This window comes from Myotis myotis, unplaced genomic scaffold (assembly GCF_014108235.1).
Source record: "Myotis myotis isolate mMyoMyo1 unplaced genomic scaffold, mMyoMyo1.p scaffold_m19_p_1, whole genome shotgun sequence".
Taxonomy (NCBI): domain Eukaryota; kingdom Metazoa; phylum Chordata; class Mammalia; order Chiroptera; family Vespertilionidae; genus Myotis; species Myotis myotis.
The window spans coordinates 111,018,066-111,034,544 of record NW_023416313.1 but is presented as its reverse complement, the minus strand read 5'-3'; the positions used below and the strand labels follow the sequence as shown (position 1 = coordinate 111,034,544).

Below are 16,479 nucleotides of genomic sequence, written 5' to 3'. Positions count from 1 at the left end.
TCCAGAAAAGCAGCTAAGTAATACAGAGGCATGCAACATGACAGAAAAAGAATTCAGAATAAGGGTCCTAGAGTGCATAAACCGGATGGAGGAAAAAATCGACAACCTCAGCAAGAAGCAAGAAGAAACAGATGAAAAAATTGATAACATATGGAAGAAGCTAGAAGAAACAGATGAAAAAATCGATAACATATGGAAGAAGCTAGAAGAAACAGATGAAAAAATCAACAACTTAAGTAAGACCCAAGAAGATATGAAGAGCGATATAGCTGCAATGAAAAACTCCATTGAAAGTATCAACAGTAGACTAGGAGAAGCGGAGGACCGAATTAGTGATTTAGAAGACAAGGAAGCAAAACACACCCAAAATGTACTGCAATTGGAGAAAAAAATGAAAAGACAGGAGGAGAGCCTAAGGGAGCTTTGGGACAACATGAAACGAAACAACATACGAATAATAGGGGTACCAGAACAACAGAAGGATGAACAAGGATTAGAAAACCTATTAGAAGAAATAATATCAGAAAACTTCCCTGAGGTGGGGAAGAAAAAAGTCACACAAGCCCAGAGAGTCCCAAACAAGGTGAACCCAAAAAGACCCACACCAAGACACATCATAATTACCATGGCAAATGTCCAGGACAAAGAGAGAATCTTACAGGCTGCAAGAGAGAGACGGAAAGTTACATACAAGGGATCTCCCATTAGATTGTCAAATGATTTCTCAACAGAAACACATCAGGCCAGAAAAGAATGGACGGAAATTTACAAAGTGATGCAAAGCAAAGGACTGAATCCAAGAATACTCTATCCAGCAAGGTTATCATTCAAACTTGAAGGGGAAATAAGAAGCTTCACAGACAAAAAAAGGCTAAGGGAGTTTATCACCACCAAGCCAGCAATGCAAGGAATGCTAAAGGGACTGGTATAAAAATAAGAAATAAAAAGCTCAGAAAGAAAACAGCCACACAAAAACAGAAATGCCTACAAACAACTACCTTTCAATAATAACTTTAAACGTAAACGGACTAAATGCTCCAAACAAAAGACATCGAGTGGCTGAATGGATAAAAAAACATGACCCATACATCTGCTGTCTACAAGAAACCCACCTCATTAGAAGGGACTCACACAGACTGAAAGTGAAAGGATGGAAAAATATCTTTCAGGCAAATGGAAAGGAAAAGAAAGCTGGGGTAGCAATACTTATATCGGACAAAATAGACCTCAAAGTGAAGGCCATAACAAGAGATAAGGAAGGCCACTTCATAATACTAAAGGGATCAATACAACAAGAAGATATAATCCTGGTAAACATATATGCACCCAATGCAGGAGCACCCAAATTCATAAAAAAACTCCTGGAAGATATCAAAGGAGACATCGACAACAATACAATCATAGTAGGGGACTTTAATACACCACTGACAGCACTGGATAAGTCCTCTAGACAAATAATCAGCAAAGATACAGCAATCCTAAATGACTCACTAGATCAGATGGACTTAATAGACATCTTCAGAACACTTCACCCGAAAGCCAGGGAATATACATTCTACTCAAATGCTCATAGGACATATTCAAAAATAGACCATATATTGGGTCACAAGCAAAGTATCCCCAAATTCAAGAAAATTGAAATCATAAAAAGCGTCTTCGCAGACCACGATGGCATAATATTAGAAATAAACTACAATAAAAACAACCCAAAATACTCAAACACCTGGAAGCTGAATAGCATGCTATTAAATATTGATTGGGTTACCAATGAAATCAAAGAAGAAATTCGAAACATCCTGGAAACTAATGACAATGAAAACACAACAATCCAAAACCTATGGGACACAATGAAAGCAGTCCTGAGAGGGAAGTTTATAGCTCTACAGGCCTATCTCAAAAAACAAGAAAAAATGGTAGTAAATCATCTAACTCTACAACTCAAAGAATTAGAAAGAGAGCAACAAGAAAACCCCAGAGTGAGCAGAAGGAAGGAGATAATAAAGATTAGAGCAGAAATAAATGACATAGAGACCAAAAAAACAATACAGAAAATCAATGAAACCAAGAGCTGGTTCTTTGAAAGGATAAACAAGATTGACAAACCTCTAGCCAGACTCACCAAGAAGCAAAGAGAGAGGACCCAAATAAACAAAATCAGAAACGATAGAGGCGAAATAACAACAGACCCCACAGAAATACAAATGATTGTTAAAAAATACTATGGACAGCTCTACTCCAACAAACTAGACAACCTGGAGGAAATGGACAAATTCCTAGAAAAATACAACATTCCAAAACTCAATCAGGAAGAATCTAAAAATCTCAACAGGCCAATAACTATGGAAGAAATTGAAGCAGTCATCAAAAAGCTTCCAGCAAACAAAAGCCCAGGACCAGACGGCTTCACAGGGGAGTTTTACCAAACATTCAAGGAAGAACTAAAACCTATCCTCCTCAGACTACTACAAAAAATTCAAGAGGAAGGAACACTTCCAAGCTCATTCTATGAAGCCAGCATCACCCTAATACCAAAACCAGGTAAAGACAACACAATGAAAGAGAATTACAGGCCAATATCCCTCATGAACATAGATGCCAAAATCCTCAACAAAATCTTAGCAAATCGGATCCAGCAGTACATCAGAAAGATCATACACCATGACCAAGTAGGATTTATCCCAGGGATGCAAGGATGGTACAATATCCGCAAATCAATAAACGTGATACATCACATAAACAAATTGAAAGAAAAAAACCACATGGTCATATCAATTGATGCAGAAAAAGCATTTGACAAAATTCAACACCCATTTTTGATAAAAGCTCTCAGCAAGGTGGGAGTAGAAGGATCATACCTCAACATAATAAAAGCCATATATGACAGGCCCACAGCCAACATCATACTCAATGGACAAAAACTAACACCATTTCCCCTAAGAACAGGAACAAGACAGGGATGCCCCCTCTCACCACTCCTGTTCAACATAGTACTGGAAGTGTTAGCCATTGCAATTCGGCAAGAAGAAGAAATAAAAGGCATCCAAATTGGAAAAGAGGAAGTAAAACTGTCCTTATTTGCAGACGACATGATATTATACATACAAAACCCTAGAGACTCCATCAAAAAGCTACTGGACTTAATACATGAATTTGGCAATGTAGCAGGATACAAAATTAACCCCAAGAAATCCGAGGCATTTCTATACACCAATAGTGAACTTTCAGAAAGAGAGATTATAAAAACAATCCCGTTTACCATCGCACCAAAAAAATTAAGCTACCTAGGAATAAACTTAACTAAAGAGGTAAAAGACCTCTACTCAGAAAACTACAGGACGTTGAAAAAAGATAGAGAGGAAGACATAAACAGATGGAAGAACATACCGTGTTCATGGATTGGTAGAATCAACATCATTAAAATGTCCATACTACCCAAAGCAATCTATAAATTCAACGCACTTCCCATTAAAATACCAACGGCATACTTCAGAGATCTAGAACGAACTCTCCAAAAATTCATCTGGAATAAAAAAAGACCTCGAATAGCTGCAGCAATCCTGAAAAAGACCAAAGTAGGTGGGATCTCAATACCAGATATCAAGATGTATTACAAAGCCACTGTTCTCAAAACTGCCTGGTACTGGCACAAGAGTAGGCATATAGATCAATGGAATAGAATAGAGAGCCCAGAAATCGGCCCGAACCAATATGCTCAATTAATATTTGACAAAGGAGGCAAGAACATACAATGGAGCCAAGATAGTCTCTTCAATAAATGGTGCTGGGAAAATTGGACAGATATATGCAAGAAAATGAAACTAGACCACCAACTTACACCATACACAAAAATAAACTCAAAATGGATAAAGGACTTATATGTACGACAGGAAACCATAAAAATTCTAGAGGAATCCAAAGGCAACAAAATCTCAGACATATGCCGAAGCAATTTCTTCACTGATACAGCTCCTAGGGCACTTGAAACTAAAGAGAAAATGAACAAATGGGACTACATCAAAATAAAAAGCTTCTGCACAGCAAAAGAAACCATCAACAAAACAACGAGAAAACCCACTGTGTGGGAAAACATATTTGCCAATGTCATATCCGATAAGGGCCTAATCTCCAAAATTTATAGGGAACTCATACAACTTAACAAAAGGAAGATAAACAATCCAATCAAAAAATGGGCAAAGGACCTAAATAGACACCTTTCAAAAGAGGACATTCAGAAAGCCAAGAGACATATGAAAACATGCTCAAAGTCACTAATCATCCGAGAGATGCAAATCAAAACAACAATGAGGTACCATCTCACACCTGTCAGACTGGCTATCATCAACAAATCAACAAACGACAAGTGCTGGAGAGGATGTGGAGAAAAAGGAACACTTGTGCACTGCTGGTGGGAATGCAGACTGGTGCAGCCACTATGGAAGACAGTATGGAGTTTCCTTAAAAAACTGAAAATGGAACTCCCATTTGACCCTGTGATCCCACTTCTAGGAATATATCCCAAGAAACCAGAAACACCAATCAGAAAGGATATATGCACCCCTATGTTCATAGCAGCACAATTCACCATAGCTAAGATCTGGAAACAGCCTAAGTGCCCATCAGTAGATGAATGGATTAGAAAACTGTGGTACATCTACACGATGGAATACTATGCTGCTCTAAAAAGGAAGGAACTCTTACCATTTGCAACGTCATGGATGGAACTGGAGAGCATTATGCTAAGTGAAATAAGCCAGTCAATGAAGGAAAAATACCACATGATCTCACTCATTCATGGATAATAGAGACCATTATAAACTTTTGAACAATAATAGATACAGAGGCAGAGCTGCCTCAAACAGATTGTCAAACTGCAGCAGGAAGGCCGGGGAGGGTTGCGGGGCAGGAGGTAGGGGGGTAAGAGATCAACTAAAGGACTTGTATGCATGCATAGAAGTATAACCAGTGGACATAAGACATGGGGGGATAGGGGAGGCTAGGGGACTGTCTAGGGCGGGGGGATAAAATGGACACATATGTAATACCCTTTGTAATACTTTAAGCAAAAAAAAAAAAAAAAAAAAAAAAAAAAAAAAAAAGAAGAGGAAGAAGAAGAAAAAGGTAAAGATACAAATTATGAACAACAAATACACATCTATCAACAAGTGAATCTGAAAATCAAGTGAATAATCTGATGAACAGAATGAACTGGTGATTATAATAGAATCAGGGGCATAGAAAGGGAGTGGACTGGCTATTCTTGTGGGGGGAAGGGGTGAGGGGGATGCGGGAAGAGACTGGACAAAAATCGTGCACCTATGGATGAGGACAGTGGGTGGGGAGTGAGGGAGGAGGGTGGGGTGACAACTGGGTGGAGGGGAGTTATGGGGGGAAAAAAGAGGAACAAATGTAATAATCTGAACAATAAAGATTTAATTAATAATAATAAAAAAGGAGAGAGGACCTAAATAAATAAAATCAGAAATAAAAGAGAAGAAGCAACAACTGATATCAAAGACATGCAAAGGATTATTAAGAAAATGTTATGAAGAACTGAAGAACTATATGCCAACAAATTGGACAATCAGGGAGAAAGGATCAATTCCTAGAAACATATAATCTTCCAAAACTGAATCAGGAAGAATTAGAGAATCTGAATAGACAGAGTACAACTAGTGAAATAATAATTTTTAAGAAGCTCCCAACAAATAAAAGTCCTGGACCAGATGGCTTCACAAGTGGATTTTACCAAACATTCAAAGAACTAGTGTCCATCCTTCTCAAACTATTCCAACAATTCAAGAGGAGGAAAGACACCCACACTCATTTTCCAAGGCCAGCATTATCCTAATTCTAAAGTGAGATAAAGACACTATAAAGAAAAAGATATTATAGACCAACATCCCTGATGAACATAAATGCTAAAATCTTCAACAAAATATTAGCAAACCAGATCCAGCAATATATTAAACAGATCATACACCACTATTAAGTGGGTTTTATGCCGGGGATGCAAGGTTGGTTCAAAATCCGCAAATCAATAAATGTGATACATCACATAAAATGGAGTATAAAAACCACATGATTGAAGGGGTTGGAGGTAGGAGGTAAAGGAAGCCGAATATATGGTGATGGAAGAAGATATGACTTGGGTGGTGGGTACACAGTGTGACATACAGGTATTATATCATAGAAATCTACCTTTTTAATCAATGTCACTGTGCTGACATCTCAGCAGATCTCAGACTTCTAGCCTCCAGAACTGTGAGACAGTATATTTCTGTTTAAGCCACTGGGTTTGTGGTACTTTGTTACAGCAGCCTTAGCAAATTAAACATCTACAAAATTACAAATACATTACCTTTTGACCCAACCATCTAATTCTGGAATTTTATTCAATAGATCTATCTGATATGTACACACACACACACACACACACACACACACACACACACACATACAGATTCATTAAAGCATAGTTTGTAGAAAGGAGTTGAAACAATCAACAGGGTAAAGGTTAAATAAACAATGGTATTTATATTCACAGAGGAGAATCTATGCAGCTGCAAAAAGAAAAAAAACATCAAGAACCAACTTTCTAACTAGGGTTTCAGAAAGATGAAAGATCATCAATCAGGTCTATACTGTTAACTAAAAAAGGTAGCAGGGTACAGAACAGTGTACACAGATATTTATGTAAGGAGAAGGGAAAAAAAGACCAATACATACATACATACATACATATTTGCTTCTATTTGCATAAAGTAACACTGATGGCAGTGGTTTCCTGGTTTCCAAACTTGTCTGCATCTTGCAATCACCTGAGGAGGTTCGAAAACATACTCCCAGGGACTGCAATCTAATTTGTCTAGGGCAGTGTTTCTCAACCTTCCTAAAAACACGACCCTTTAATACAGTTCCTCATGTTGTGGTGACCCCCAACAATAAAATTATTTTTGTTGCTACTTCATAACTATAATTTTGCTACTGAATCGTAATGTAAATATCTGATATGCAGGATGTATTTTGTTACAAATTGAACATAATTAAAGCATAGTGATTAATCACAAAAACAATATGTAATTATATATGTGTTTTCCGATGGTCTTAGGTGACCCCTGTGAAAGGGTCGTTCGACCCCCAAAGGGGACGCGACCCACAGGTTGAGAACCGCTGGTCTAGGGTATCACCTGGGCTTTGGAATTTTTAAGACTCCAGGTGATTAGAATGGCAGACAATTTTGGGAACCACTGTCATAACAATACAAAAGATATTAATAGAAGTAGCTATTTGTGCATGGGGGATCAGGAGTGGGAGTCAAAGCTTTCACTGTAATATTTTCAATATGGTTTTGAACCACGTGAACTATTCAGAATTTTAATTAAATGTTTCTTTTTAGAAAACAAATTGTTGCTCCCACATGTTTATTTTTATTACTTAGCTCTTGCAGGGTTTAAAACGGCTGTTACCATTAACATTAAAAAAAACTTTGTAATTATATGATGAAAAAAATTCAGACTCCCAAGTTTTCCCTATTTTGGCCACAAGTTATCCGATCATCCTTACGTAAATGTAGTTAATGAGGTGATTTGTGCATTACCTGTCTTTATATACCCAGCAAGAAAGTTTATCACGTGGTGTGGGTGGTTTTCCTTCAAAGTTGGTGATTTTTTCCCAAACATAGGTTCCATCTCTGGTTCGCAAATTAACAAAATAAAGCTTTTAAAAGAGGAGAATATCATTAATAGACAGGGCATTTGAAAACTGAATCCATATCTGAGGATTATATGATCTAAAATTAATAATATTACTTTTTCTTTTTAAAAGATAAAAATTTTACCTGTGGAGTTAATGAAAATGAGACTGTTTTAGAAGCAAAAATGATATATAAAACATACTGAACTAGATCTTTTCCCAGCATTCTCTTGCCATATAGATATTAAGTATATAGTTAATTCTGTAGCAGAAAGATATGGAAGAAAAGCACAACCACTACATTTTCACTCTAAAACCTTATAATCATAAATACAATATTTTCTATATATATCTTTTTTAAATATATGTAAACTTAATCCTGGCTGGTGTGGCTCAATGGTTGAGTGTTGACCTATGAACCAGGAAGTCACGGTTAAATTCCCTGTCAGGGCACATTGCCTGAGTTGTGGGCTGGATCCCCAGTAGGGGGATTACATGAGGCAGCCAATCAATGATTCTCTCTCATCACTGATGTTTCTATGTCTCCCTCTCCCTTCCTCTCTCTGAAATCAATAAAAAAACAAACTTAAAATATTTGTAAACTTATGAGGTAAAATGGTACACTAAATATTACACATTTTGCTGCACGCCTGAATTGAAAGAAAATATTACTCGATTGCTGTATCCTTTGTCATCATATCCTCCAAAAACGTACAGCTTTCCATTAATGCAAGCACCACAACTTCCTGACATGGAGGTAGGGAGTTCTCCTTCCATGAGGTGCATTGTCCTGCAGCAAGAATAATATGAAATTTCAAAACTTTCCAGAAAAGCAAATTAAAATTCCCTTTGAACTCCAGGAGTCTTTTTAAAATGAAAATTGTCACTGACAATTACAATTAAAATAGAATGGTAGCCAATACTGTAAAGACTCTAAGAAGAGCCACTGTAAATCTTTTTCAGCTTCACATGTGTCACCAGAATTGGGAATTAATTAGCAGAACAAAGTCTTCAGAGACAGTCTTAGAATTGCGAGGAGTGGAAAGGACAAATAGTAGAGAAAGGAAGGGAGCAGAGGAAAGAAATAGCCAGAGAGAATAAAGCATTGAAAGAAAAAAAAGGGAGAAATAAGTGGTGCAGTATGTTCTAAGTATGGTCTTAAATTCCCCTAAGTCTATGAAAACATTCATAATACATATGGTGAGTGCATGATACCGTATGCAGATAATGTTTTATTGAGTTGTACATGTGAAATCTGATTTCATTAACCAATGTCACACCCCAATAAATTAAATTTTAAAAAGACTGGACATTCTGCAATTTAAAATTACTTACCACAACCCACTATCAATATCATAGGTCCAAATTTCATCATTAGGCAAATATACTTCATTGTCTTCAATAGACTAAAAACATAGAATGCATGAATTATGCTTTTTAAATACATAGTAACAATTCAATAGTTCCTCAGGATGGGAAAACTGCAATTAAAATATTGTGAAACACAAACTCATAAACAGACTCAAACATTTTTAATATAAATTGAGTTAGATCAAAAGAGAAAAGGAAAATACATTTTCTAAGAGAAAATTGGCAAACAAAGGTTTAAAATACAAAGTACATGAATTTCAAGAAAAAGACCAAGGACAATTAAACCTTAAAAAGGGATTTCAAGAAAGGGAAAACAGCAAAATAATAATATTCAGAGTAGAACTTCCAGGAAGAAAATAAATATCAAACAGAGCAATATGTTGTGTGTGAAGGGAAAGATTAAGGGAGGACATTTTTATAAGGTGCAATTAAGAGCACTGTAAAGAAAAAGAAGGAAATCTTACCATTTTTGACAGCAGGGATGAACCTAGAGGGTACTGTGCTAAGTTAAATAAGTCAGACAGAGAAGGACAAATACCATATGATTCACTTATATGTAGAATCTAAAGAACAAAATAAATGAACAAACAAAATTGAAAAAGACTCATAGATACAATGAAGAGACTAATGGTTTCCAGAGGGGATTGTTGGGAGATTGGGTGAAAACATTGAAGGGATTAAGAAGTACACATTGGTAGTTACAAAACAGTCATGGGGATGTAAAGTAGAACACAGAGAATACAGTCAGGAATATTGTAATAACTGTGTATGGTGCCTGGTGGGAACTGGAAATAACGGACGCGGGACCCTTTTAAAGTATATGACTATCTCATCACCATGCTGTACACCTGAAACTAATACAAAATAATACCGAATATAACTAATTGAAAAATAAAATTTTAAAAAGGTAACTATATCAGATGCCTTGATTCACTGAACTTATTTTTGAGTGCCTACTATGTGCGAGGCATAGTGCTCGGTGTCTATTAAATAGAGAATCTACGGCTCAATATAAATTTAACTAGTCCAAATGATAACTCTGAATAATCTCTAAAGAAGCTGTTAATATAAACAGAAGAGTGCATTCTGACATTTGTGATGAAAAGAGAAATAAGAATAGAGTAACAATCATTTCTATTAAAGTAAAAAACTTAGGGGTTGAAACAAAGTCTTACATAAATCTGTCATTTCTTAGAATAATTCAAAAATAACCAAATATAAGATAGCAGTTTAAGAATTTCTAATACTGCATGATGCATAAATTATTAGCATGCTAAGTAGATTTAGGTAAATTCTCATTGCTATGTTAGATTTTAAAAATAGTATCTTACCTACCAGCTATCTCCTCTCTCTCTCTCTCTCTCTCTCTCTCGCTCTCGGTCTCGCTCTCTCTCTCTCACACACACACACACACACACACACACACACACACACACACACATACACACACACACACACACACAAAGCAGAAAATCATTTTATTAATTCCAAGGCAACTTCCACTTATGTCTGAATGAGGAAGTCATACTTAATGGCTAAGTAAACAAATAATTTGAAAAAGGGGAGTTAGTTGTATGATTCTAAAGTTTAATAGTGTCAGGCTCCAGTATCTTTGTGTGTATACCTATATAACCAAAATATTACAAAAATGGATTCTGTCACGACTCTGTTTAAGTCACTTTAATACTTCCCTAGTGCTCTCAAGATAGACTAAAAATCTTGAGTCTGTTCTATTTGGTACCTGCTGTCCATCCAGTTCATCTTGTCTTTCATTCATTCTGCTCTAGTCTTCTGTCAACTCCGGAACCTCTGCAAATTCCTGCTGCAATAGGGCTTCAATTATGCTCTTCTCTCTTCTTGGAATGCTTCCAGGAATTTTTCTGGCTAACTAACTCATTCTTTGAAAGCAGCTTAAATGTCCCTTCTCTATTATCCCAGAATAAGGTTGAAGGATTAAGTGACCTATTAAATGCTCTCATACAGTCCTATACTTGCCCTTCAAAGTCCTTTATTTAGATCATACCCACCCCCCACCACCACCATTAACCTATAAGTTTCATGAGTGCATGGACCATGTTTACGTTGTTATAATTTAGTGTCTAGAGCAGTGGTTCTCAACCTTCCTAATGCCGTGACCCTTTAATACAGTTCCTCATGTTGTGGTGACCCCCAACCATAAAATTATTTTTGTTGCTACTTCATAACTATAATTTTGCTACTGTTATGAATCGTAATGTAAATATCTAATATGCAGGATGTATTTTCATTGTTACAAATTGAACATAATTAAAGCACAGTGATTAATCACAAAAACAATATGTAATTATAATGTTTTCTGATGGTCTTAGGCGACCCCTGTGAAAGGGTCATTCGATCCCCCAAAGGGGTTGCAACCCACAGGTTGAGAACCGCTGGTCTAGAGCCTAGCACAGTGCCTGACACATAAAAAGCAAATGGAATATTTGTTGATTAAGTGAATGGGTAAGGTGAATACTACCTATTAAACTGATTGCACAGTCACCTCAGCCTGATTAAAAAGAAAAGTCCCTTTTTTTTTTAAAGGGGGTGGTACAAAAGCACAAATGAAGTTCAGGATTGAAAAATTTGGACCTAGTTCCTTCTCACTTTTTCAGAAATTTCGCTACAAAATTCTCTCTTCTTGTGGAGAAAAGGGATTCCTTGTGCACTGTTGGTGGGAATGCAGACTGGTGCAGCCACTGTGGAAAATAGTGTGGAGTTTCCTCAAAATATTAAAAATGGAACTTCCTTTTGACCCGGGGATCATACTTCTGGGAATATATCCTAAGAATCCCAAAATACCAATCAGAAAGAATATATGCACCCCTATGTTCATAGCAGCATTATTTACAATAGCCACGATTTGGAAACAGCCCAAGTGCTCATCTGTGGAGGAGTTGGGGGGAAAGCTGTGGTACATCTACACCATGGGATACTATGTGGTTGTAAAAAAGAATGAACTCTTACCTTTGCCACAGCATGGATGGACCTGGAGATTATTATGCTAAGCAAAATAAGCCAGACAGAGAAAGACAAATATCATATGACCTCACTTATATGTGGAATCCAATGAACAAAATAAACTGAAAAAATAGAACTAGAGGCATGGATACATGGAACAGACTGACAGAGGTCAGAGGGGAGGGGATGGGGAGGATGGATGAAAGAATTAGCCAAAGAGCAAAACCCATGGACACAAACGGCCCCGGTGAGGTCGGGACGGCCCTTGTGAGGTCGGGACAGCCCCGGTGAGGTTGAAACAGCCCCGGTGAGGTCGGGACGGCCCCAGTGAGGTTGAAGCGGCCCCAGTGAGGTCGAGACGGCCCCAGTGAGGTTGAATCGACCCCGGTGAGTTCGGCATGGCCCTGGTGAGGTTGAAACGGCCCCGGTGAGTTAGGAATGGCCCCGGTGAGGTTGAAACGGCCCCGGTGAGGCTGAGACAGCCCCAGTGAGGTTGGGACTGCTCCAGTGAGGTTTGGACAGATAATGGGAACCAGTATAGACTGATGAACAGGGGTAGATGCAGAGGCAGAGCAACATTGAAGAGACTGTCAAACTATAGTGGGAAGCCTGGGGAGGGTTGGGGGGGGGGATTAAGAGATCAACCGAAGGACTTATATGCATGCATATAAGATTAACCAATGGACACAAGACACCGGGGGAGGGGGGGGAGGGGCCGGGGGAATGTCAAGTGGGGGGAGACATATGTAATACTCTTTGTAATACTTTAAGAAATAAAAATTATTAAAAAAAAAAAACCATGGACACCGACAGCAGTGTGGTAATGGTCTGAGGGAGGGGGTGCAGGGACTGGGTGGAGGTGGGCAAAGAAGAGGCAATGGGGGATATCTGTGTCAAAAAAAACACAAAATTATGTTCTTTTCTATATCATCAAGTTTTCCTTCTCTACTAGATCATTATAAACATGCCTTGATATCATTTTCTATATATTAAAAACAAACAAACACCAAATCTCATAACTCTTTCTTCTATTTCTCTGCACCCTTCAAAGAAAAGCTTCCACGGTTAACTATGGTGGATGTTTCCATAGTTTCACCTCGCATTTTCTCATCACTTCAGATTAATCTGGCTTCGGAGCCCATCACTCCACTAAAATTGCTCTTGTCAAGGTTTCACTAAAATAGAGACTTACTTAACTGATTTATCTAGAAATATAGCCCAGAGAGATGGAGTATATGGAAAAGAAGTTAAGAGACATGGAGAAGCCAAAACCGGTTTGGCTCAGTGGATAGAGCGTCGGCCTGCGGACTGAAGGGTCCCAGGTTCGATTCCGGTCAAGGGCATGTACCTCGGTTGCGGGCATATCCCCAGTAGGAGATGTGCAGGAGGCAGCTGATCGATGTTTCTCTCTCATCGATGTTTCTAGCTCTCTATCTCTCTCCCTTCCTCTCTGTAAAAAATCAATAAAATATATTTTTTAAAAAAAGAGAGATATGGAGAAAAATTAAGTCTAATCAGAATTACATTAGGAAGTAACAGAATGAGGAAGAGGCAATATTTGAAGAGACAAGGCTGAGAGTTTAGCAAATTGTTGAAAGTCATCAATCCTTGAAATACACGAAGTCCTACAAATCCATAACTAGACACATCAGAGTAAAACTACAGATCATCAAAGAAAAAAAATTATTTAAAACTACCAGCGATAAGCCCTGGCTGCTGTGGCTGTTGGTTGGAGCGTTGTTCAGTACACCAGAAGGTGTCGGGTTCCATTCCTGCTCTGGGCACATGCTCAGGTTGCTGATTCAATTCCCAGTCAAGGCACATATAGGAGACAACCAATCTTTCTTTCTCTCTTTCTCTCTTTCTCTCTTTCTCTCTTTCTCTCTTTCTTCTTTCTTTCTTTCTTTCTTTCTTTCTTTCTTTCTTTCTTTCTTTCTTTCTTTCTTTCTTTCTCCTTCTCCTTCCTTCCTTCCTTCCTTCCTTCCTTCCTTCCTTCCTTCCTTCCTTCCTTCCTCCCTCCCTCCCTCCCTCCCTCTCTCTCTTTCTCTCTCTCTCTCTTCCTGCTCCTCCAACCCCAAACAATGAAAAACTTATACTGAGGTGAGGATTTATTTATTAAAAAAATTGCCCTAGCCAATTTGGCTCAGTGTATAGAGCGTCAGCCTGCAGACTGAAGGCTCCCAGGTTATATTCCAATCAAGAGCACATACCTTGGTTGCAGGTTCTCTGGCCCTGGTCAGGGTGTGCGCAGGAGGCAACCAATTGATGCGTCTCTCTCACATTGATGTTTCTCTCTGTCTCTCCCTCTCCCTTCCATTCTCAAAAAAAAAAAAAAAAAAAAAAGGAAAAATATCCTTGGGTGAGGATTAACAAAAACAAACAAACAACAAAAGAATGATTGTTGTAGCTTGCCTTTTAATACTAAAAAAATAGAAACATTCAAATATTCATCAATAGTGGAATGAATAAATAAATTGCAGTAAATTCACATAATAGAGTATTTTACAGGACACACATCAAATGAATGAATTCAGTGATGATTTTCAAAATATTTAATAACTGGCCAGCACAGACACTGACCAACTGGAATGACACCAAATAGAGACAGGTTCAGCCATGCAATTACACACCAGCTAAATACAAGCAATTTGTGAATCCAAAAAAACATATCGTAGAAAAAGAGTTGTCATGAAGTAAAGCACATGTTATGATTCCAAAACCAAAAAAAATATTGTTTAGAAATAGATGCAGCCCTGGCCGGTTTGGCTCAGTGGATAGCGTCAGAATGTGAACTGGAGGGTCCCAGGTTCGAATACGGTCCAGGGCACATGCCGGGTTACAGTCTCAATCCCCATTAGGGGGCGTGTGGGAGGCGGCCGATCAATGATTCTCTCTCATCATTGATGTATCTGTCTCTCTCTCCCTCTCCATTTCTCTCTGAAATCAATAAAAATATATATTTTTAAAAGAAACAGATGCATATGTGCTAAAACTATAAAGAAAAGATTAATTAACAATAAATCTAAGATAGTGCTACTCTCTTGGGGTGGGAGGAGCACTGTAATAAGTAAAGGATTAACAGGAATCTTCTAAGGTACTGGTTCTAGTCCATTTCTTAATCTGGAAGCTGAACATGTTTACCTTTAAATGGTACTCATTTTACACATTCTTTTGTACATACATTTCAAATTTTAAAATTAAGAAGAAAATAAGATCTTAAGAAATGAATATTAAGGAGCTCACAGAATCAGGGAGGTTGGAAAACCAGCCTCTGATCTATGTAAGGAGGAGCAAGGTCTGAAACCATGCCAAAACACAGGTCTGGTGACCATCACACTGAAGCTTGCAGCACCACCTTTTATGCCTGGGGCCTTGACCATCCTACAAACTCTACTGCTGGGTAAGAATCCTCTTCAGGTCCTGATTTTTATATCTTTACTCCTAAGTCCAAATCTAGCACAGATTCATCTAACAGAGTCCAAGCCACCTGTCCACAACCTAGCTGCAAGTGAGGTTGGGAAAGTGAATATCTGGCACTTAGGTTCTTTTAACTGGGCATCTACTATACCCAATTCTAGACTCTAGGGATACAACAGGGAACAAAATCCCCATCTTTATACAATTTATATCCTATGGGGGAAGTAGGAAGTAGTCAGACAACTGAAATAAATACCCTGAGAAAACTCACTCAGTGGGAGATACTACAGAAGGAGGAGGTTCAAATACTGCACGTCTAAAAAGAATAAACATCTTCCATATGACATGGATGGCTTATGTGACCATCTATAAATATATAAAGTGCAACTATTAGGTTAAAGAGAACACACACTTAAGGCTTTTGCTAAACATCGCTTAACTTCTCCTCAAAAAGTTTAGACAAATTTATACTCCCATTATCAGTATATGAGTACTTCATTTCCTCATGCTATTTTCAAAAAATATTTTTAAGTCCTAGCCGGTTTGGCTCAATGGATAGAGTGTCGGCCTGTGGACTAAAGGGTCCCGGGTTCAAGTTCAGTCAAGGGCCCAGGTTGCAGGCTCAATCCCCAGTGTGGGGCTTGCAGGAGGCAGCCAATCAATGATTCTCTTATCATTGATGTTTCTATCTCTCTCTCCCTTCCTTTCTGAAATCAATAAGAGTATATTAAAACAAACAAAATCTTTTTAATATTTGCAAATTGGAGAAAAATAATCTCATTGTTTATTTTCATTGTTTATTGGATTTCTTTGATTCACATTATATTTGTATTTATTCTTTTGTAAATTGTGAATATTGTTTATTTTTTCAATGGAGATATTAATCTTTATTTTCACTGGAACTTTACCTATTATATATGTTGCAAATACTTTCCCCAGTTTGTCATTTGCCTTCTCACTTTAGAGTGAGAGTTACTGCATTAAAAAGTTACTGTTTAAAAAGCACAGTATACATTTTTT

At 37.8% G+C, this 16,479-nt stretch overlaps 1 protein-coding gene across 3 annotated transcripts in view; it reads right to left on the bottom strand.

The window, feature by feature from the left end:
- KLHDC1 (kelch domain containing 1) overlaps positions 1 to 16,479 on the bottom strand; it is a 68,460-nt gene that overhangs the window by 47,804 nt on the left and 4,177 nt on the right. For 2 of the 3 annotated variants that reach the window (XR_004973798.1, XM_036347168.1), the window contains exons 2-4: positions 9,028 to 9,098; positions 8,365 to 8,482; positions 7,598 to 7,716 (exon numbers count right to left, since the gene is read on the bottom strand). Coding sequence is in view for 2 of the 3 variants with exons in the window: in XM_036347168.1 (XP_036203061.1) it covers positions 7,598 to 7,716; positions 8,365 to 8,482; positions 9,028 to 9,098 (308 nt within the window). In the remaining variant the exon portion in view is untranslated. Of the gene's footprint in view, positions 1 to 7,597; positions 7,717 to 8,364; positions 8,483 to 9,027; positions 11,274 to 16,479 lie in introns of those variants that run through there. The other variant, XM_036347180.1, reaches the window with a different exon arrangement.